At 31.7% G+C, this 24,101-nt stretch overlaps 1 protein-coding gene across 1 annotated transcript; it reads right to left on the bottom strand.

Moving 5' to 3' along the window:
• Window positions 1–899: 899 nt before the first annotated feature.
• Window positions 900–22,971, bottom strand: LOC127724907 (mucin-5AC-like). The gene is made up of 4 exons (XM_052231909.1): window positions 22,959–22,971; window positions 3,477–3,927; window positions 2,347–3,431; window positions 900–1,249 (listed from the first exon to the last, which is right to left on the bottom strand). Exons 1-4 carry the CDS (start codon window positions 22,969–22,971, stop codon window positions 900–902), a joined length of 1,899 nt encoding a protein of 632 aa, XP_052087869.1.
• Between the last annotated feature and the right edge of the window lie 1,130 nt (window positions 22,972–24,101).

Raw genomic sequence — 24,101 nt, 5'->3', positions numbered from 1 at the left:
GCTATGTTAAGTTACATTCCATTTAGTGCTTCTATAAAATAAGACGTGTATTGTTCATAGGGTCCAATGTTAAACGAAACCCCCACTAGCGGCCATCTTGGATGATGGATTTGCTACAAAGTAATAACACTTGGTCAGCACCTCATAAGGAACATTCATGCTATGTTTTTGTTTCATTCCATTCAGTAGTTCTCTAGAAGAGTTCAAAATGTAAAAAGTTAACGACGACGACGACTATGACGACCGGACGACAATGGACGACGGACGACGGACGTCAAGTGATGAGAAAAGCTCAATTGGCTGCGACCAGGTGAGCTAATAATATGCTCCGTTACCCAATTAGTCAAAATACTGTTCAAGCATTGTTCGTGTACCTGTGATATTTTTTAAAATTGACAAATACATTATTATCCAATGGTATGCATAGATAATGATTATGGAAGTTTGTGTTTAGTTTTACACTATGATTTCGAAATGATTATTACATTTACATAGTTTATTTAAAGGATCTGCAAAAAATATACTTGAATGCTGTGTGTGATGATTTTTAGATTGTAACAAATAAAAGGAAGTGACGATCACATTTTTAGCTAAAAGCGATTTCGCTGTTCATGCAAAATGTGATTATAATAATTTCGTATAAATTATTAAAAAAAAAAACCACACAGCATGAAATTCTATAAATGAAGGCAGACAAATCTAGTTCAACAACAAGTAGGGAAAACTTAAACCACCTAATGAAGTAATCTGCAAGGTATATTCCAAGAAGACTATATCTACTGATTCGTTCTTGAAAAATCAATACAAAGGGTATCCAGTATAGAACGAAACACGTTTAAATATCTTGCTTAAAACTTAAATATGGAGTCAGATTTATATGATTCATTGAATTCTATCATCTATTCTGGCCGTTCTTCTGGTTTTGAAGTATCAGTTTTTCCTCTCTTCAATTTAGGCTTCATGAATTTCATAAGTGACATCATATCTATGATAACGACGCCCAATAAGACGGAAACAATGAAGACTATTCCAAGAATGCCGATGGACTGAGAAGACTTTCTCTCATCTTTTGCACTTATCCTTTTATTAATCGTCGCCGACAAGTTGGATTCGTCAACGGATAATTCTTTCTCGATTTTTGCCAGTTCAGGAGCCAACATTTCGAGAAGTTCGTCTATTGAATAGTTGGATAAGTCTTTCCTTGCCCAAAATCCAAGAGAGCTGCATGGACATTGGCATGACATCGCCTCTGCAAAATATAATTTAAAACGTTATAAAAAGGCAAACTAGACTGGTTATATTGTCTACGTTATGTTTCACTTTTGTCGAAGTGGATAACAGAGTTACCCGTAAGTTGAAAAGAACGTGAACCTCTCCATTATAACGGCGCATGTTGTTCATATTCAGTTCTGACAAACTTCACATTTTGAAAAACGAGGTAAAAGAGGTAAAATATGTTTCTCTGAGGAATAAATAGTCCATTAATAAATAAAACGAATAAATGAATAAGTATTTTTATATTGTTCCTTTAGGCTACTCAAAACTTGTGTTCTAGTTACATTTATAGGTGTTGTATGAATTGCCTTTCAATAGTTAGATTTAAATATAATATTTCCATAAAACCCCGCTAAATACGATGTTTCGGTCGCATTTCTATTATGTTTAACAGCAAATAAATGTATTGGAACATGTCACATGCTAAATTTATACATCCCAAAGACGTCTAAAACCCATATCAATGATAATAATAAAACAATTCTGCAAATAAGTCCATTGTTGGAAATTCTAAATACTTTTTGGCCTACTGATTTTATCGTGCAATTCAATATTAAAACTTTAATTTCTCTTAAATAATTGATTGTAAATAAGCTCATCATAGAAACCAGGTGTAAAATTGTGTACGCCAATTTTATAAGTTTAAAGCGATACCAATGCAAGTGCTGTTGAAAATTTGGACGAAGCATGACCGCCTGTAGATGAGAAATATATTACTACACTTCCTTTCCTATATTTTAAACATTAATATGTGAGAGTCTGGATGTGGGGGAGGGGTTCTTCATTTCTGTATTCTTTAGGCCACTTTTCTCTGTTCTTTATACTTTTTGCCCATTTTTCTCCAATCTTATATGTTAGCAACTCATTATTCTCTATTCTTTTTTTTCTCATCCATTTTTCTCTATTCTTTTTATTATTTGCTTATTATTCTATATTCTGGAAACCCCCAACCACACCCTTATATGTACATTCCCCTTTTATTTTTATCGTTAAAAAAATAAAGCATTCACTTAATTTAATGTATTGATAAACGTACTAAAAAGAAAAACAAAGAATACAATAATAATTTACCAGGTTTTGTAGTCGTTGTTGGTGTAGTTCCAGGATTTTGAGTTGTAGTGGACGTCGTTGAAGGAAATGTAGTTCCAGGATTTTGAGTTGAAGCGGACGTCGTTGAAGGAGATATAGTTCCATGATTTTGAGCGGTAGTTGACGTCGTTGAAGGAGATGTAGTTCCATGATTTTGGGTTGTAGTGGACGTCGTTGCAGGAGATGTAGTTCCAGGATTTTGGGTTGTAGTGGATGTCGTTGAAGGAGATGTAGTTCCAGGCTTTTGAGTTGTAGTGAACGTCGTTGAAGGAGATGTAGTTACAGGATTTTGAGTTGTAGTGGACGTCGTTGAAGGAGATGTTACGGGATTTTGAGTTGTAGTGGACGTCGTTGAAGGAGATGTAGTTCCAGGATTTTGAGTTATAGTGGATGTCGTTGAAGGAGATGAAGTTCCATAATTTTGAGTTGTAGTGGACGTCGTTGAAGGAGATGTAGTTCCAGGATTTTGAGTTGTAGTGGACGTCGTTGAAGGAGATGAAGTACCATGATTTTGAGTTGTAGTGGACGTCGTTGAAGGAGATGTAGTTCCAGGATTTTGAGTTGTAGGGGACGTCGTTGAAGGAGATGTAGTTCCAGGATTTTGAGTTGTAGTGGATGTCGTTGAAGGAGATGTAGTTTCAGAATTTTGAGTTGTAGTGGACGTCGTTGAAAGAGATGTAGTTCCAGGATTTTGAGTTGTAATGGACGTCGTTGAAGGAGATGTAGTTCCAGGATTTTGAGTTGTTGTGGACCTCGTTGAAGGAGATGTAGTTTCAGGATTTTGAGTTGTAATGGACGTCGTTGAAGGAGATGTAGTTCCAGGATTTTGAGTTGTAGTGGACGTCGTTGGAGGAGATGTAGTTCCATGATTTTGAGTTGTAGGGGACGTCGTTGAAGGAGATGTAGTTCCAGGATTTTGAGTTGTAGTGGATGTCGTTGAAGGAGATGTAGTTTCAGAATTTTGAGTTGTAGTGAACGTCGTTGAAGGAGATGTAGTTTCAGGATTTTGAGTTGTAATGGACGTCGTTGAAGGAGATGTAATTCCAGGATTTTGAGTTGTAGTGGACCTCGTTCAAGGAGATGTAGTTTCAGGATTTTGAGTTGTAATGGACGTTGTTGAAGGAGATGTACTTCCAGGATTTTGAGTTGTAGTGGACCTCGTTGAAGGAGATGTAGTTACAGGATTTTGAGTTGTAATGGACGTCGTTGAAGGAGATGTTGTTCCTGGATTTTGAGTTGTAGTGGACGTCGTTGAAGGAGATGTAGTTTCAGAATTTTGAGTTGTGGTGGACCTCGTTGAAGGAGATGTTGTTCCATGATTTTGAGTTGTAGTGGACGTCGTTGAAGGAGACGTAGTTCCAGGATTTTGAGTTGTAGGGAACGTCGTTGAAGGAGATGTAGTTCCAGGATTTTGGGTTGTAGTGGATGTCGTTGAAGGAGATGTAGTTCCAGGATTTTGAGTTGTAATGGACATCGTTGAAGGAGATGTAGTTCCAGAATTTTGAGTTTTAGTGGACCTCGTTGAAGGAGATGTAGTTTCATTATTTTGAGGTGTAGTTGAATCTGTGGTTAGAGGAAATAAAATAGAATAAAAATTAATATTTTTCAATAGTTAAATATGACAGAAGTGAGAATCGAGACCATACGATTATAAAAGAAAGACAACATAAGAGTGAAAATAAAATAAAAGAAAAACGACATTCCACATTCCATATTATATATTCTATTATTGCATGTCGGTCAATATCCTTAATTCACCTCAAATTGAGGAACTCAAAAGTTGTGCGTTAACAAAAAATTTCTGTGTAGTGATATTGGACATGTTTCTATTTTTAACAAGTGACTGAGCTTAACAATTAATTTGTGTTGATTTGGAAAGTAGTAGACCATAGAATAAATGTGTGAAAACAACGGAGTTATTAAATTTATTGAAAGTATTAAATTTTCAAAGAACCTAATGTGTGAAAAAAGGGATTTCTTACCACGAGGAGCCGCATCACGAAATGATTTTCGGGGTATGCTAATTTACGGAAAAAAGAATATCACTACGTATCCCGAAAATTTAACCGCATATGTGACAATGTCTCAACTTCGAAACGAGCCATCATACATATCCAAGTTTACGATATGGACTGGGCTAAAGAATAAAACGTTACCATTACCGCCTACGGAGCAATTTAATTGCGCATATTGGCCCATCTATCCCTCCGAACTTGAAATAAAGGATACAACAGATACAAATAAGTCTGCCTCATATCTTGACTTACATCTCGAAATTGACAATAAGGGTTAGTTGAAAAAAAAACGTTACGACGAAAGAGATGATTTCAACTTCTCAATTGTAAACTTCCCACTTCTATGTAACAACAATCTAACAGCGCCTGCATACCAAATATATATCATCCATATTCCAATGCCAGTAATTCCAATCATGATTTCCTTGATAGAAGGTTGCTGCTCACAAGGAAGCTATTAAACCAAGAGTTCCAAGTGGTGAAGTTGAAATCATCTCTTCGTAAGTATACCGGACACCATCACGAGTTGGTTGACCGTTATAGAATTTCCGTTTCACAGATGATAGCGGACATGTTTCTGATGAAGTAACTACAATCCCGTCCCCTTTTCCAGAATGTGACCTACTGAATTAGACTTATTACAGGTCTTGTACAAACATGAGCTACACGACGGGTGCAACATGTGGAGCAGAATCTGCTTACCCTTCCTATGCACCTGAGATGACCCCCAGTTTTTGGTGGGGTTTGTGTTGCTCAGTCTTTTGTTTTCTATGTTGTGTTTTTGTATTATTGTTTGTCTGTTTGTCTGTTTCTTTTTAAACCATGGCGTTGTCAGTTTGTTTTCAACTTATGAGTTTGAATGTCCTAGATCGAGAAATATATATTTGAAAAAACAAACAAGTTCCTGCCCATCTAGTGGCTAATAAATTAGGGTGCGATAATTGCTGTGTCTGGCGGCAGGCGGCCATCACTATACCACTTAATGCCAGTTGATGACGTAAATATTAAAATAGATTACCTTTAAACTATTTATGAATGAAAAATGTCCAAATAATTCAAATTATTAAAAAAAAACTCTCAAGCTCGACTATTGTTTGTAAAAAAAAATGAAGTAGTGATAAACTCCTGTAAAAACATGGATGCGTCAATTATATCCCCACACACAATGAAACTACTTAATTGATTTTTCATAATTGGTTCAGGTTTTTAGTTAATTGTGCATAAAAAGTAGAATAACAAAAAATGCTGAACTCCCAGGAAAATTAAAAACGGAACGTCCCTAATTAAATGACAAATTTAAAAACTCAAACACATCAAACGAATGGATAACAATTGTCATATTCCTGACTCAAATGTCTATAAAACAATGCGAACATCTTTGACACCGGAGGTAACACTTGTCTATGCTATCAAACTGTATGCGTGTTACGCTGCTTCTAGTCGTCTACATTCTGAATAAGATGCATAAATATAGGCAACAGTATTATATCGCTGTTCAATACTCATAAATCAATTAATAAATCCGGGTCACAAACCAAAACCGATATCAATCAAGTATAAGAGGAAAACAACAGAACAATAGAAACACTGAACTGCTACAAAAAAAAAAAAAAACAAACGCCAACATACATAGAAACGGACTATTTGATAACAACTGCCACATCCTTGACTTGGTACAGGACATTTTACGAAAAAATGGTGGGTTGTACCTGGTTGATATATATATTAAGGAAATAAAAAGAACAAATTTTCAAAAAAAATACCTTTTTCGTAAAGATAAAAAGTCAATAAGACTTATAGATTCTTTAATATCACAATAAACTTTGTAATCATACGTAATCCAAAGTAATCATGATTATTTAAAAAAATAAGGTAATCTAATGTAATCGATTAAATCTGAATTTAGGTGTAATTGTAATGTAATCGATTACATTAAATAAGCAAATTAGTTATAATTTAATCGATTACATTTTAAAGAAATTGATCACACCCCTGGAGTCTGTATTTGGTAAAAACCTTTTGGAATTAATGCCCGCAATGCTCTTTAACCTCGTATTTTATTTGGATTTTAAACTTTTTAAATTCGAGCGTAACTGATGAGTCTTCTGTAGACGAAAAGCGAGTTTGGCGTATAAAGTTAAAAACTGGTATCTTTGATGAGTTTTGTTTAAATATTTTCTTTTGACATCTGGAATAGGCAAAATCCAAATTCAAATTTATAACAAAAAAATATAAAATGGTCGAATGAAATCTTATATAGAGCGATACGGTATAAGTGTTTTCTATTAATTTGTTTATATTTTTTTACCTATAAGAATAAGTGATTTTTCTGGTTCTGATTTTTATCGTATCTTCATTTATTTCATACCTTTTGTTCAATTCAATCGGTGGACTGACTAAATAAAAGAATATACTATGGATTTTTTTAAAAATTGGGTGCGATGTGAAAAACCTACTATTAATCCGCAACGAATTATAATATTTTTTGTTTGTTTGGAGAATTTAAAGCTCCATAAAAAATTTATAGACAACTATATACTGTTTATGTTGACTTCTTTATCATGTATTTCGCTTATTTGGGTTGTTAGATTGCTGTTTCATTAATGTATATTCCACGTCTCCTTTTACTCATAGTTTTATGAATGTGAGAAAAAAAAAAGAACTAACTTTAAAAAGAATATTTTCATTAAAATTATTAAACAATTAAACCGAGAGAGTCAACATAGGTTGAAATTTTATAATATAATTATACTTTATATTGTGTAACATCTGTAACATACATATCTAATATTTAATTCTATGACTTACATATATAGCAAGCCGTTTTACAATTTATTCGAACTTCAAGATAACTCATATAATAGATAATATATCTTTTAATCTAGTTTTTATAAGATATCTTATAAACTTTATAAGATATCTTATATAAGACATCTCATACACTTTATATGATATCTAATATACTTTATAAGATATCATCTAAAGTTTATAAGATATCATCTAACGTTTATAAGATATCTTATATACTTAATAAGATATCTAATATAGTTTATAAGATATCTTAAAAAGAAATATATATATATATATATATTGATATATATCTTTCACTTTGCTACCGCGAACACGATGAAACGGAGCTTCCTTTGAGCATAGCAAACACACCTTCAAAGTTTTTTTAAACAAATGTTTATCGATTATCAGAACACTAACAAAAAAATGACTTTTTTTTGTCTGAACTAGTGCCAAAGAAAACTGTAAATGACAAGAAAAAATTTATTGAAGCAATGACCAAATGGTATCTTTTTGCGAGTTAAATTAACTACAACAAATGTATGAGTAAATAATAAATCATTTTAGTATTAGATACATGATGTTTTTTTAGTTGTTTTTACTAGCTTTCAGTAACTACGAGTACTCTCAGATCTGTACTTTGTGTCTTTTGTGTTTTTTGTTATTTTGTAAGTGCTTTGTATCGATCTGATGAGTTAAGCCGTTTTCAACTGTTCTTATTTTGTAATGTTACACCGTTGTCCCATGTTAGGGTGAAGGGATTGGCGCCAGCAAACATGTTTAACCCCGCCACAATCTATATGTGTATGTTCCATGTCAGAATTCTGTAATTCAGTGGTTGTCCTTTGTTGCTGTATATCATATTTGTTTTTCGTTTTTTGTTTTGTACATAAATCAGGCCGTTAGTTTTCTCGTTTGAACTGTTTTGAAGCTTACTATGCGGTTTGGGTTTTGCTCGTTGATAAAGGCAGTACGGTGACATATAGTTGTTAACTTCTACGTCATTTAGTCTCTGGTGGAGAGTTGTCTCAAATTGTTTGTTTCTATGTATGTTGGCGTTTGTTTTTGTAGCACTTCAGTGCTCCTGCTGTTCCTTTGTTTTCCTCTTATAGTTGATGTGTTTCCCTCGGTTTTAGTTTGTAACCCGGATTTGTTTTCGCTCAATCGATTTATGATTTAGAACACCGGTATACTACTGTTGCCTTTATTTATTCATAGGCAATCCTACCTCATCTTCTTATTTGTATATGAGATTACTAACATGGATGGATACAAATTGTATAATTTTGAGAACAATAAAGATGTTTTTGTCAATTTCCTCTATTGAATGACACATGACAATGTAAGCTGGAGTCTCTTAATTTCCTTTTGTTAAAGCTCTTTTCTAAATGTCGAATGTAAATACTGATTGTTTGTATCTACAATGTATCCTTATCGACGTATAATGATAAGAAATAAACCGCTTCTTCATTTTGAGAATTCCGAGTTCACCCCCGATTTTCGTGAGGTTTGAGATGCTCTATTTTAGTTTAACCAACCGTTTGTTTTTGTCCTTTCCTTTGTTTGCCATTCCGTTGTCTATTATACAATTAATGTCTTTTTATTGCTCCCTTTTCTGTCTACTTCTTTCTTGAACAGTTATTCTGTATTAGGCGATTCTAATATAAATTAGTGTTGTCCTATTAACCGTCGGAAGGACCAAATATTGAATACCAAAAACGCTAACCGGTTAACCGGATCTTTTTTCAATTCTAATAGATTTGACATAAATGTATATTGAAATCACTAATATATGTTTAAAATGATAGTCGTGTTAATTAATTTGACATATCAACTGTTCAGTATATTGATTATTATTATCAATCTTGAAAACATTCTAGTTTTACTCAATTAATTAACGTAAATGACCGATGTTCTAATGTCTAATAAGTCCAATTATTAATTTGAAACAAACGTATACTACCGATTTTGTTATTTCGTAAAATGATTAAGAATATACAAATCAAGATGAATAACACTGTTTCAAAGAAACGCGTTTAAGCTCACCAATCAGCGTACATGTTAGGTGTAATCAATTAACCACTTTTTGAGTCGACCACTGATGACGTCATACTCAGAGATTTACCCCTAAACACGACAAAAACACTGGAATAAAGTGACCTTGATTGCGTTTATTTAAAACATTGGAATAGCTATTTAGCATCTCATGTAATGCATGCATCACACGACACACAAAACCACACTCCGTCAAATCAGACAACAATGTCAGTGAAAAAATCGGAAATTAATGAACAAAGAGAGATACCAGATCGTCGACATATTAAGCATAATCTATTTCTCATTGATTTAACAATCGTACTGTTCCATAGTTACATTTAAGAAGTACAAGTAAGCGTCAAATTTAGGAATATGACACAACCTTTAATAATGTTGTACTGGCATATGTTTGATATATCACATACTTTAATTAGACTATTTACCGGATTTGTAATAACATAAGTAACACGACGGGTGCCACATGTGGAGCAGGATCTGCTTACCCTTCCGGAGCACCTGAGATTACCCCCAGTTTTTGGTGGGGTTCGTGTTGCTTAGTCTATGTTGTGTCATCTGTACTATTATTTGTCTGTTTGTCTTTTTATTTTTGGCCATGGCGTTGTCAGTTTGTTTTCGATCTATGAGTTTGACTGTCCCTCTAGTATCTTTCGTCCCTCTTTTAAATATAATACAGGTATGGGTTAGCTCGTCTTTGACCGCCGTACTCTGACCTCTAGTTGTTTACATACTCTTCCTTTGGTATCTTGTGGATGGATATCTCATTGGCAATCATACCACATCTCCTTAAGTTTTCATTGAAATGATCAAATTATACTTTATAGCATTTTGAACGAGCACTGGACCATTTCAACCTCGGTCAATCCATTCGCTCCTTAAACATGTTGTTAACAATTTTTTTTTAATTATAAATGAGCAAACATTTAGAAATTAAATGTTAATTTAGAAACATCATGAAGGCAGAGTAACATTATAAAAACATCCACTAGTGATTTCGAAAAAATAAAATAAGACTGAACAGACTGTCATTGTATGTGCTGTCTTTTATTTCCTTATTCAAGTTAGTGATCATCCTGTTGGTAGCCGGACTTTGCTGGTTTGTGTTTGTGTGTAATTTACTTTCAAAGACATATACTTTATATAGGTCAAAAGCTACTTTTAACCCCGTTCATGTTGTGACTGTATCATGTCAGATTACTAGTATCTTGGTTTTGTGTAGTCCAAATAATTATGACGTCTTGGAAGGCTTCTTTAATTTTTTGCTTTGACGCCTTCCTGCGACGTCATAATGCTGACGCCACCATTTTCGGTTGGACTTTGAGAGCATATTTTGCTCTCAACTTTGAGACCCAATTTAGCCATAAAATTTTCATTGAAGGCTAAAAATTTTTGCATATATAAAATTTCTTACCTTTTATGTGTTTGTTTGTGTAAAATATTTCCAATAAATCCCTACAGTAATAATAAAATAAGTTACAATTCCATCCGAGGCGGACGATTATCTACTGCTTTTTTTAAAACGTTTATCTGATTTCATTTTAGGAGAGTATAAAATAAATTTTTGCACCAAACTCGGTAAAATTTGACAGACCCGAATTTCCGGAAGCTTTGCTTTATATTATCCGGAAATTCAGGTCCGTCAAATTTTACCGAGTTTGGTTCAAAAATATATTTTATACTCCTAAAATGAAGCATCTAAGGAGAAATCAGCTAAACGTTTTAATAAAGCAGTAAATTCCCTCTCAAAGTCCAACTGAAAATATGAGTTCGGCGTTATGACGTCGATGTAAGGCGTCAAAGAAAAAAATATAATAGCCTTTCAAGACGTCGGAATTATTTGGACTAGGTTTTGTGCTGCTCAGTGGTGTTTGTCTTTGTATGCCGTCTCTTTGACTTTGTTTTGAGTAATGGGATGCTGTTGGTTGATGTGATTTGTTGTCAGATATTTTTGGTAATTTAAATTATTCTTTTTATGTATTACATGGTTGTTTGATGGATATTGGTTAAGAAATCTCATACTGATACACACAATTCAACCTTAACAAACTAACAAAACCGCATGGCTAATGAACGAATAAGTCCAACTATAATTATCATTTTGTTACGTTGGGAACATTATTTATTCTGAAGTAAACAGTTGCGATATGATACGTTTACTACAGTTTAACAACACTTCAAAACAAATATTTCAGGTATCTGCAACTATGTTTTTTAATGGAGAATGTCTGTTTTTATTCAAGTTGCCCCCTTTTTCATACTGCCAACCTCAATTTCCACTCTTCCCTTAAATCTATTCAGTTTGCAAAATTATCCAGTTTTATTTTGTTTTGTTCTCGTCCTGTTTATACATTAGCTATTTTTGTTGTTTCTCGTCCTGTTTATACATTTGCTATTTTTTTGTTCTTGTCCTGTTTATACATTAGCTATTTGTTTGTTCTTGTCCTGTTTATACATTAGCTATTTTTTTGTTCTTGTCCTGTTTATACATTAGCTATTTTTATGTTCTCGTCCTGTTTATACATTAGCTATTTTTTTTTGTTTGTTCTCGTCCTGTTTATACATTAGCTATTTTTTTGTTCTTGTCCTGTTTATACATTATCTATATTTTTGTTCTTGTCCTGTTTATACATTAGGTATTTTTTTTGTTCTTTTCCTGTTTATACATTAGCTATTTTTTTGGTCTCGTCCTGTTTATACATTAGCTATTTTTTTTGTTCTTTTCCTGTTTATACATTTGCTATTTTTTTGTTCTCGTCCTGTTTATACATTAGCTATTTTTTTGTTTGTTCTTGTCTTGTTTATACATTAGCTACTTTTTTGTTCTCGTCCTGTTTATACATTAGCTGTTTTTTGTTTGTTCTCGTCCTGTTTATACAATATCTATTTTTTTGTTCTCGTCCTGTTTATACATTAGCTATTTTTTTGTTCTCGTCCTGTTTATACATTATCTATATTTTTGTTCTTGTCCTGTTTATACATTAGCTATTTTTTTGTTTGTTCTCGTCCTGTTTATACATTAGCTATTTTTTTTTTGTTCTTGTCCTGTTTATACATTAGCTATTTTTTTGTTCTCGTCTTGTTTATACATTAGCTATTTTTTTGTTTGTTTTCGTCCTGTTTATACATTAGCTATTTTTTTGTTCTTGTCCTGTTTATACATTATCTATATTTTTGTTCTTGTCCTGTTTATACATTAGCTATTTTTTTTGTTCTTTTCCTGTTTATACCTTAGCTATTTTTTTGTTCTCGTCCTGTTTATACATTAGCTATTTTTTGTTTGTTCTCGTCCTGTTTATACATTAGCTATTTTTTTTGTTCTCGTCCTGTTTATACATTATCTATATTTTTGTTCTTGTCCTGTTTATACATTAGCTATTTTTTTGTTTGTTCTCGTCCTGTATATACATTAGCTATTTTTTTGTTTGTTCTCGTCCTGTTTATACATTAGCTATTTTTTTGTTCTCGTCCTGTTTATACATTAGCAATTTTTTGTTTGTTCTTGTCCTGTTTATACATTAGCTATTTTTTTGTTCTCGTCTTGTTTATACATTAGCTATTTTTTTGTTTGTTTTCGTCCTGTTTATACATTAGCTATTTTTTTTTATTCTTGTCCTGTTTATACATTAGCTATTGTTTTGTTTGTTCTCGTCCTTTTATACATTAGCTATTTTTTTGTTCTTGTCCTGTTTATAAATTAGCTATTTTTTTGTTTGTTCTCGTCCTGTTTATACATTAGCTATTTTTTTGTTCTTGTCCTGTTTATACATTAGCTATTTTTTTGTTCTCGTCCTGTTTATAGAAAAGCTATTTTTTTTTTTGTTCTCGTCCTGTTTATACATTAGCTATTTTTTTGTTCTCGTCCTGTTTATACATAAGCTATTTTTTTGTTTGTTCTCGTCCTGTTTATACATTAGCTATTTTTTTGTTCTTGTCCTGTTTGTACATGAGCTATTTTTTTGTTCTCGTCCTGTTTATACATTAGCTATTTTTTTTTGTTCTCGTCCTGTTTATACATTAGCTATTTTTTTGTTCTTGTCCTGTTTATACGTTAGCTATTTTTTTTTTCTCGGCCTGTTTATACATAAGCGTGTTTTTTGTTCTCGTTTAGTTTATACATTAGCTTTTTTTTCTCGTCCTTTTATACATTAGCTATTTTTTTGTTCTCGTCCTGTTTATACATTAGCTATTTTTTTGTTCTTGTCCTGTTAATACATTAGCTATTTTTTTGTTTTCGTCCTGTTTATACATTAGCTATTTTTTTGTCTGTTCTCGTCCTGTTTATACATTAGCTATTTTTTTGTTCTTGTCCTGTTTATACATGAGCTATTTTTTTGTTCTCGTCCTGTTTATACATTAGCTATTTTTTTTGTTTGTTCTCGTCCTGTTTATACATTATCTATTTTTTTTGTTCTTGTCCTGTTTATACATTAGTTATTTTTTTGTTCTTGTCCTGTTTATACATTAGCTATTTTTTTGTTCTCGGCCTGTTTATACATTGGCTATTTTTTTGTTCTCGTCCTGTTTATACATTATCTATTTTTTTTGTCCTGTTTATACAGTAGTTAATTTTTTGTTCTTGTCCTGTTTATACATTAGCTATTATTTTGTTCTCGTCCTGTTTATACATTAGCTATTTTTATGTTCTCGTCTGTTTATACATTAGCTATTCATTGTTCTCGTCCTGTTTATACATAAGCTATTTTTTGGTTCTCGTCCTGTTTATACATTATCTATATTTTTGTTCTCGTCCTTTTTATACATTAGCTATTTTTTTGTTTGTTCTCGTCCTGTTTATACATTAGCTATTTTTTTGTTCTTGTCCTGTTTATACATTAGGTATTTTTTTGTTCTCGTCTTGTTTATACATTAGCTATATTTTTGTTCTCGTCCAGTTTATACATTATCTATTTTTTTTTTTCGTCTTGTTTATACATTAGCTATTTTTTTGTTTGTTCTCGTCCTGTTTTTACATCAGCTATTTTTTTGTTCTTGTCCTGTTTATACACTAGCTATTTTTTTGTTCTCGTCCTGTTTATACATTAGCTATTTTTTTGTTTGTTCTCGTCCTGTTTATACATTAGCTTTTCTTTGTTCTTGTCCTGTTTATACATAAGCTATTTTTTTTGTTTGTTCTCGTCCTGTTTATACATTAGCTATTTTTTTGTTCTTGTCCTGTTTATACATTAGCTATTTTTTTGTTCTCGTCCTGTTTATACATTAGCTATTTTTTTGTTTGTTCTCGTCCTGTTTATACATCAGCTATTTTTTTGTTCTTGTCCTGTTTATACACTAGCTATTTTTTTGTTCTCGTCCTGTCTATACATTAGCTATTTCTTTGTTTGTTCTCGTCCTGTTTTTACATTAGCTTTTTTTTGTTCTTGTCCTGTTTATACATAAGCTATTTTTTTTGTTTGTTCTCGTCCTGTTTATACATTAGCTATTTTTTTGTTCTTGTCCTGTTTATACATTAGCTATTTTTTTGTTCTCGGCCTGTTTATACATAAGCTTTTTTTTTTGTTTTCGTCCAGTTTATACATTAGCTTTTTTTTCTCGTCCTGTTTATACATTAGCTATTTTTTTGTTCTCGTCCTGTTTATACATTAGCTATTTTTATGTTCTCCTCTGTTTATACATTAGCTATTTTTTTGTTCTCGTCCTGTTTATACATTATCTATTTTTTTGTTCTCGTCCTGTTTATACATTAGCCATTTTTTTGTTCTTGTCCTGTTTATACATTAGCTATTTTTTTGTTCTCGGCCTGTTTATACATAAGCTTTTTTTTTTGTTCTCGTCCAGTTTATACATTTGCTTTTTTTTTCTGGTCCTGTTTATACATTAGCTTTTTTTTGTTCTCGTCCTGTTTATCCATTAGCTATTTTTATGTACTCGTCTGTTTATACATAAGCTATTTTTTTGTTCTCTTCTGTTTATACATTAGCTTTTTTTTCTCGTCCTGTTTATGCATTAGCTATTTTTTTGTTCTCGTCCTGTTTATACATTAGCTATTTACCACTTCGTTAATAAATAATTAAAAGAATAATTATTAAGTAAAGGTTTGTTTCTGGTGTAGTTGTATAATATGATATTCTATATCTGAACATCGCACTTCAAAAGAATTTTGTATAATTATAAAATCAATATCACAAAATTAAATAATTCCGTTATGAGGGTCTGGATGGGGTTTACATAATAGCAAATAATGGGCAAAAAGTGCAAGGTAAAGGGCAAACAAAATAAAAAAATAGAGAAAATGGGGAAAAAAAGATAAGATAATAATGAAGTGCTAAACATAAGTAATAGAAAATAAATTAAGACTACAGAAACTGGTCTAGAAAATTGTAGATTAAAATGCACAGATCAAGACTTTCTGTTCTGTTGTATGTTGTTTATTAACGATTCTGGATTTCAAAAGAATTCATTATCAAGTGAAAACATACCTGGATTTTAAATGTGAAGTTTGCATGGAACGTTTCTGATGTTGGTTAATCCAGAAAAGTGCCGCGGTCATCAATATATACATTATTTGATGAAATGAATATTTCAAGCGGGAGTGGACGGAACAAAACGAAATTATGCTATGAACGAATGTAATAATTACTAAAAAGGATAGTGCATATACTATGTCACATAGTACCTATGTGTATGCAAAACAGTAACAAAATTTAAAGAGTTCTATCTTTTATGTAATTAATCAAATATAGTGCAATGTCACAGCAACATTTTGTAGTTTGTCCTTTCAGGTCACCACTAATATTTTTATCCCGCTGAAATGATTCTATTCTCTCATTTGTGTATTGAAACAAATAGCGGCATTTTAAAAGAATGAACTAAATGTGCAAATTATGAAATTGAATATTGAAAACATACTTCTTGTCTTTTTATCTAGATATGTGTTATATGTCCTACACATCTTAATTGTCAAATTGATTTTATCAAATCCGGTTACAATTTATAAATAATGGACACATTTATTGTGCATCACAGATTTTAATTACAAGTTTCAATTTTATTATATTTTGATTGTTAGAGAAGGATATTCCAAATGGTTATGTACGTTTTAAAATAAAAAAAGACATTTAGAGACTGGTTGTGCTTGACTATTATCAAATACAGAGGGAACTTTTTTGCTTTCATAATGAAGTATGCTCATACTTCATAACATCAAATCCAATCATTCAAGGCTTTAAATGTTTTTTCGATTCGTATTATTGTTATTAGTACTGCCAAATGGCTTTGACGCGAACAGTGTCTATTACTGTAAGTATTATCAATTTCTAATATAGAGAAAATAGACAATGGTCAGCTACCGAATTGTTGAAAATAAATGCATTGATATAGGAGTACAGTTGAATTAACATAGTACGCAAGTTTATCGATGTTCAAATCAATGTAAAAATAACCCTGAGGAAATCACATGAACCCCAAAAGGAGCGATACCGGGTGTCCTACTATTCATGCATATACCGCGGCATGCAAAACAACATTTAGTCAGATGTCACATTCGTAGATAGTACACAATCGGTAAATTTACAGATTCGACGACTATCCTAGCAAGTAAAATCTCTACGACTTCGTTGATATGCCCTTAGTGAGTTGAGACACAGACATATTGTATCGGTCAACAATTCGTGATGTCGACTGTAAAACGTATGTAGTGTTGCTAACCGTCGTTCTTCTCAATAACTCTGTTTTAGAAGATTTTTTTTTTTATTATTAATATGTAAGTGGTCTTGTTCAATCATTCATGCAGTGAACCAAATTATCTATATTTTTCTTTTTAAATTTAGTTATATAAGGTTCAAAACTACTGTTTGCTGATAGTGATTTCAAACATTCAAACAATTGTTTACATGGAACTGGTTTTGTTTTCACCAAAATCCTTTTTGAATAAAATCTGAACAATTGTCTTTCTTGCATATGTTTATTATGATTTGGTACTTATGATATCAATTAATAGTTAAACAACTTTTAAAACACCCATCAAAGATACAAGGCTTATGATTGTTTACGCCAGATACACGGTTTGTCTACATCAAAATCAAACACGAAGAGGTGGAAAAAAAAAACAAAGCTGTAGAAAAAAAAACTATTCATCTGTGTCACTGCGTGATAATCAAAAAGTGGCGGCGTCAATGGTTGTGTCAACTACTTGTTTGATGCAGGTATAAAAGAGAGTTTGACTTGGTATGTCAATTTCCAATGTCTAAAAGCACGTCTCATATATCAATTTTCAATCGCTTCGACCTCTTGGTTCAATGATTTGTTAAAGATAATTTCATTTTTAGATCAGTTTCTCGCGTTGTCAATATTTGGTATACCTAATCATTTTAAGGTGTACATTCTAAAGGAAAAACAAAACAGGAATAGTCCATAAAGGCTCTAGCAAGACGAACCAATTAAAATCTGACAATAAACTCGGGTCTTACGGACTATATCATTGCACCAAAACTTTTCATGCTAGAATGCATCAAACTTCAAATCTCAACATTCCCCAAAAAAATCGTGTACCATTTTCTTTGTACGAACTTAATTTAATAAAGGACAATTAACATACATTACATCTTAATAATCAAGTCATCATATAACATACCCTCTTCGGTTAATGTTAACATATTACAATTGTTCATTATTGGCCATTTATTTTCAGATAAATGAAATAGAAGTATATTCCAAAAAAATTCTCATGGAGATTCAGAAATGTTTGCGTATATTTATTATTGTAATTGTGCATCAATGTGAAAAAAAAAAAAGATCCAGACAAATTATTACGCCTTTAGGAAACACTGCGTATGCAGAATACAATGCTTTCTAAAATTTAATATGCGTATTTTTTTTTTTATTTTCGAAACCTATCTCGTCGCAATTTTTGCAATCTAAAAACGTCGCAACTTATTTTTAGTTTACAGTAATTTTATCCTCACCATCACATTTACGTTTTTTTTTTTGAAAAATTTATGTAAACCGTTGAAAAAAATATCGTATTCATTATTCGAAGTTGAAGAACTTACTCATATAAAAGCTTTTCGAATAAATAAATACTTAAATACTTCGCAACATTGCACGATTTTATTATCATTTGTGATACAAAATTATAAAACAATCTTACCAATAACAGTACAAAAATATTGTACCACTAGAAAAAATGATAACAAGCTCATCTTCATTCACTTTTAAAACTCGTTATATCCAAACTAATATTCATGTTTTCTGATCATTAAGAAATGCATACTTTTATAAAATATTGCAATCGACCACGTTAGAAAATGGAATTGTACCCAGAGGGATTGTCTAATGATGTTTTGAATACTAATACTTATGCTAACGTTAAGTCATTATAGATAGTATTGTCGTTTTCAGTTGATATATTGTTCTTTACAGGTATTTAGATAATTTCTCTGTTATTATCAGACTGTTTTTAAGACGAGTTATGCGGGAAAAGATGTATGACTATTATTGTGACCAATTCCTGATGCGAGTCAGAACCAAATCATTAATTTCGTCAATGTTTGAATCCAGTCGTATTTTAGTTGTTTTGTCCAATGATAAATTGTAGATATTTGGAAATCTTTGTTCAATTTATTCATACCTTTTATATACCCTGGGCGAATTAGAACATGAGTTATTATATGATAAATAAAGGCAACAGTAGCATACCGCTGTTCAAAAGTCATTAATCGATTTAGAGAAAACAAATCCGGGTTACGAACTAAAACCGATGGAATCACATCAACTATAAGAGGAAAACAAAGGAACAACAGAAATACTAAATGCAACAAAAAACAAACCCCAACATACATCGAAACGAACTATTTGATAACAACTGCCATATTCCTGACTTGGTACATGACATTTTAAGACAAAAATGGTGAGTTGAACCCGGTTTTATGGCTAGCCAAACCACCCGCTTATATGGCAATGCTAAAAAATTGCTAAAATGACAACACTACATGACAGAAATACAGCACAAACAAATGCAAGAATACTCATCACAGAGAAACGCATAAATAAATAATATAATAGTCGTTAAAACATGTAAACCGCAGAATTACAACGAACATCTTCCAATGACGACAGACAGCACAAAATCTTGAAATTCATACATTTTCGCAATACTAGTCCAAACAATTATCATGATAATTACGGTATTGAAAGGCTATATTAAATAAATGCTGTGACGAAGTCATAAAAAACACATGTCTATTTTTCATTTGACTTACTTTCTGATAACAAATTTAGCAATACTGAAGTATTATATACAAGATACATTTGAAATATAGTTTCTCCCCATGGTATTGGAAACCAAGTGGAAATCCGATAAAAGAGCAGAACAATAAAAACAGAATAATAATAAAATAATTAAAAAGACCCTGCATTTTTTGGGAGAATAGCTGTTCATAGAGGGGGTTTAATAAGAACCATGATAACTTGTCATTCAATTCAATTTAAAAAAAAAAAATAGATTTTTAAATCCTTTAAATATCTCATTTTATGGATAAATGTATCAGATAATATAATTTGGAAATTTTAATGCAGAAAGGTCACTTGTGACGCTTATAGTATCCCCATAAACTGGTCAAAGTAGTCTATAAACTAAATTAAGCATCTATCACGTGGTTTATGTTCATAAAGCTCATAAGGAGTAAAGCTATTTTTGAAATTTCTGCAGTTGTTTATGCAGCAATATGTTAACGTTGGAATGTTTAGAAATAGTAATCAAACCTCATCCTTCTATAGTTTTTGTCGGCTGAAAATTTCTAGCATATTAGCATCAGACTCTGATTTGCCGGATTTTCATTAAAAAATGTCAAAATTAAACCATTTGAATATTTCATTTTGTATTTTTCTTTATCTTTTGGCAACCACTCTTGCTATTCAATAAACCTGATACAAGGTATTTCTATCAAAATTGATATTTCAGCGCTAACCTTTTTTTTTAAAGAATTTCTGTTGAAGATATAATTATATTCCAAAAAATTGATATTTTTTTTGTTTATAATTTTTTGTAAATCTGTAACCTAAAACTGATTTTCCCGTTCTTTTAAACTTTTCATTGGTTGAATTTCTATTCGCAGTTCCATGAGATGAAAATGGCTGAAGAAAAACTGCTTATGATAAATGTTAATGACAGCTATTTTTTCGTAGCACCCGAATTATAATGTATATACCGTTTGATTGGATATGAAATTTCAAGTCAATACATCAATAGTAAATTCCTTGGCTTTGATTTGACTATAAAAATGATATATAAAGATATTATTTGATCACAGCCCTCAATACTAAGAGTACATGATTTATATGATAATTAAAAGGCTATCAATAATTTAATCCGAAACTAATCATTTACGTGTATATGTTGAAATAATTGAATTTGTGATATCTGAATGCCATGTGATGTCCCTTAACAAGCTTTTAGTGATAAATTCTAATAGCTTATACCAAATAAATACATGTATGCAGAAAAAGACGTGTTAAACTAAGTTTAAAAAAGTTGTTGTACATATAAACATCATGTAATCTTACTGTAAAAGAATTCATCGTTATGCTAAAATGTTAACCTTGTCAAATTGTTACTTGTTTACAGTTTTAATATCAAACAGTAATACTTTATTTATACCATATGCACTTATCGACAAATTGGTGTCTCGTCAGTGATGTTGGTTTTGTTAAAAACACGGAACATTGAAGGAACATCGCCTTTATCATCGAGATACGTTTTAATTTTCCAATGGAGAAAACCCAAGTATCTATAAAAAAATACCAGGATTATAGTACACTTGTAATCGAGAGGCAAACGTCTCGAGAGATATCAAAAGAACAATCAATCTCATTAGACGTCAATAAACTGACAACACCCTTTGGCAAATCGAAAAATACTAAGAAGACAAACAACAGTATACAAAACATAACATAGAAGACTAAAGACTGACAAAACAAACCTCACCAAAAACTAGGGGTGATCTCAAAAGCTGCAAAATAGTAAGCAAATTCTGCTACAGATGCGACACTCGTGGTATAGATTATGTTAGTACAAACCCCGTAGTAAGTCTAATTCGGTTGGTCACATTCGAGTAATAGAGGACAGAATTGTGGTTAAGACAATTGGAAATGTTGAAGTACGAACTTGATACATCATGGCACATGCCAACGATATAATTGTGCCAATAATGTCTTGACTATAGTTTTAATAAGACTGTTTCGAAAGTTAGTGTAGAGCTACAACATTCAAAAAAGTATAGCAAAAATACCGAACTTCAAAATTATTCAAAAAGAGAAAGTCCACAAAAACTGAAAAAATCAAACATTTTCAACCAACTAAACGAGTGAAAAACAACAGTCAAATTCTTTACCATGTACAGAAATTTTCCGAGCAAAATGGTGGGTTTAACTGGTTTTATAGCTAGTTAAACCTTGAACCGGTATGACAGTTGTTATTAGTTCCGTTATATTTACATAATTGGACGAGGAACCCAAAACAGACATACACGGTTAATGTGACGAGTTCATGATTTGAAGATCAGTTACTACTATCTGTACTATAGATATAAATACATGCTAAAAGACAAAAAAAGATTTGAAGATCAGTTACTACTATCTGTACTATAGATATAAATACATGCTAAAAGACAAAAAAAATAAAAGGCGAAAAATGAGAACAGCCACGTGCATTATGTATTAGGGTATGTTTGATGAAAGACGTAATTTTACCTTGCAACAGGCAATTTATGAACCCACAAGAGTTGTTGTAAGGTGTATATAACGCATTCAGAGAGCGTGCCCCTAACCCAACAAAAGGCATCGGAATTAACATTATATTCGCCTCGGAAGTTGCTGCGTATTTATACATCTGGCACAACCGAATGATTATTTGTTTGGCTTAACTGAATGTGAAAATTCGTAGCCACCTCCAGTCCCAATGGGACGTTAGATCCAACTATCCATCTTCTTTGGAAGATCTTTGCATATTTATTTTAATTGGTGAAGGAATGATCCGTAGATAGACTAATACCAATTTACAATTTTTGTTGCCAATCAAAATTTAAGATGGCCATCGCAATTGAACACAGTTTAACAAAATACTATGAGAAATACATACATATAGAGTCTTCTCAAAAACTGTCTCACATATTTAAACACAATGTTCAACTTATGTTACTGGGGCATCCTTTACTGATTTGCGATGTTTAGTGCCAATCTGATAAAAGACTAGATCAACACGGTGGAGCATGATAAAACCATACAAAAAATATTCACAAACAAAACAGAACCCATAACAAACATTTGAAAAATCTTAGTATGCATCTATGGTGATCCTCTTCTAATATTTGAGTGTTGGTGCTTATCCGAATACAAACACTGTCACTACTGTTGAAAAACACTGTCACTACTCTTAAATAAAAGTTTAACATACAACCATTCAGGAAATCTATACAAATAGCAACCTCTCCAAATCTTGAACATCATAACCAAATACTGAATAAATGACACTATGAGAATATTGAGCTTTTGCTTCGTATCTGAACACCGTGGAAAACAGTTTAACATAGAACCATATTTGAATGACATAATAATAGTGTAGAATACATCTTGTGGGGCACAACCAATGCATAAGCTCAATAGAGGAAATACTGTCAAACATACTACTAAGTAACAATAATAAAACAATGACTATCCACACTGATCTGTGTCCATACTTGTATAATTTATAAAACGAAGTTATATTTAATTTTTACTTACATCCACCACACATTGTTTTAAAGTCAGAATTGCAATCATATGTGGCAAAACACCAGGTAGATTGTGGGTAATACATAATTCGGACACAGTCTTGTTGTGATTCGCAATATCCAGAGAAAGATGTCATACAGTTTGGTTCATTGGAATTGCCTGAACCGGCATAACACCAATGGTTCCAATTCAAAACGGTATTATCCCTCCAATAGAATTGCTGATTGACTGTATTCCAATATAGACCAATCCAGAACTGAGAACTAAATAAGAGAACGGCTAGAAACAGCTAATGCTTTTTTTAATCAAAATATTGTTATTTTTTTTTTATGTCTAATTGATATGATATTATCAAACTAATTTGCATTTTAGATGTATGAAAAAAAAGTAAAATAGAAAAAAATAACGGAACGTCCTTTATCAAAAGGCAAAATCAAAAACTTTCCTTATGTAATGGATGGATTAAACCTGGTTGTATAGCTAGCTAAACCTCACACTTGTATGACGGTCGCATGATATTCAATTATATTGACAACAATGTGGGAGCAAAACAAACAGACATAATAAATGAAATTGTCAAAAATTTGGGTACAGGAGTCAACATTGTGTAATAATCTAAATCACTATAAAAACAAATAACTATTTCAACAAAGAAAACCAAAATTGCATATAGACACTCCATTGACAAAGTACATCAACAAAAATGAAAGATAAAAAAAACAATAGCACAATAACACAATACTACAATGATCGGATGTATAAATACCGAGCCACACCAAAAGTATATTACCAATTGAAAATGGAATAAACAGTAAAATTGCAAATATACAAAGACAAATAAAAAGAACAATATAACACGTAATTAAGATGATAAACAACGTCAGTACCTAAAATCTATTCTTCAAGACCATCATGTATTATTGCGTACTTACTGCCAAAACATTATAGGTGTTTACATGAGTACAGATATTGCCCAGTCCTGTTTCCTGCATTCATGACAAAAACATTAAATCAATATAATCTGAGTTTTACGCCATTAGAAACACGGCGATAACTATTTGTGGAGCGGAAATTGCTTACTCATACATACACTTGAGTTATGATTTTGATTGCCCCTTAGTGTATTCTTCAACTGATATATCTTCCTTTAAT

Source organism: Mytilus californianus, unplaced genomic scaffold (genome assembly GCF_021869535.1).
Source record: "Mytilus californianus isolate M0D057914Y unplaced genomic scaffold, xbMytCali1.0.p SCAF_14, whole genome shotgun sequence".
In the NCBI taxonomy this organism is placed as follows: Eukaryota; Metazoa; Mollusca; class Bivalvia; order Mytilida; family Mytilidae; genus Mytilus; species Mytilus californianus.
This window is presented reverse-complemented; position numbering and strand designations above follow the sequence as displayed.

What these genes read in the sequence shown, in the direction of transcription:
- LOC127724907 (XM_052231909.1), bottom strand. An exon ending in AGTACATCTCCTTCAACAAC is followed by an intron (nt 3,432 to 3,476) that starts GTCCATTACAAC and finishes TCCTTGAACGAG; the next exon opens with GTCCACTACAACTCAAAATC. An exon ending in AACAACGACTACAAAACCTG is followed by an intron (nt 1,250 to 2,346) that starts GTAAATTATTAT and finishes TATATTTTGCAG; the next exon opens with AGGCGATGTCATGCCAATGT.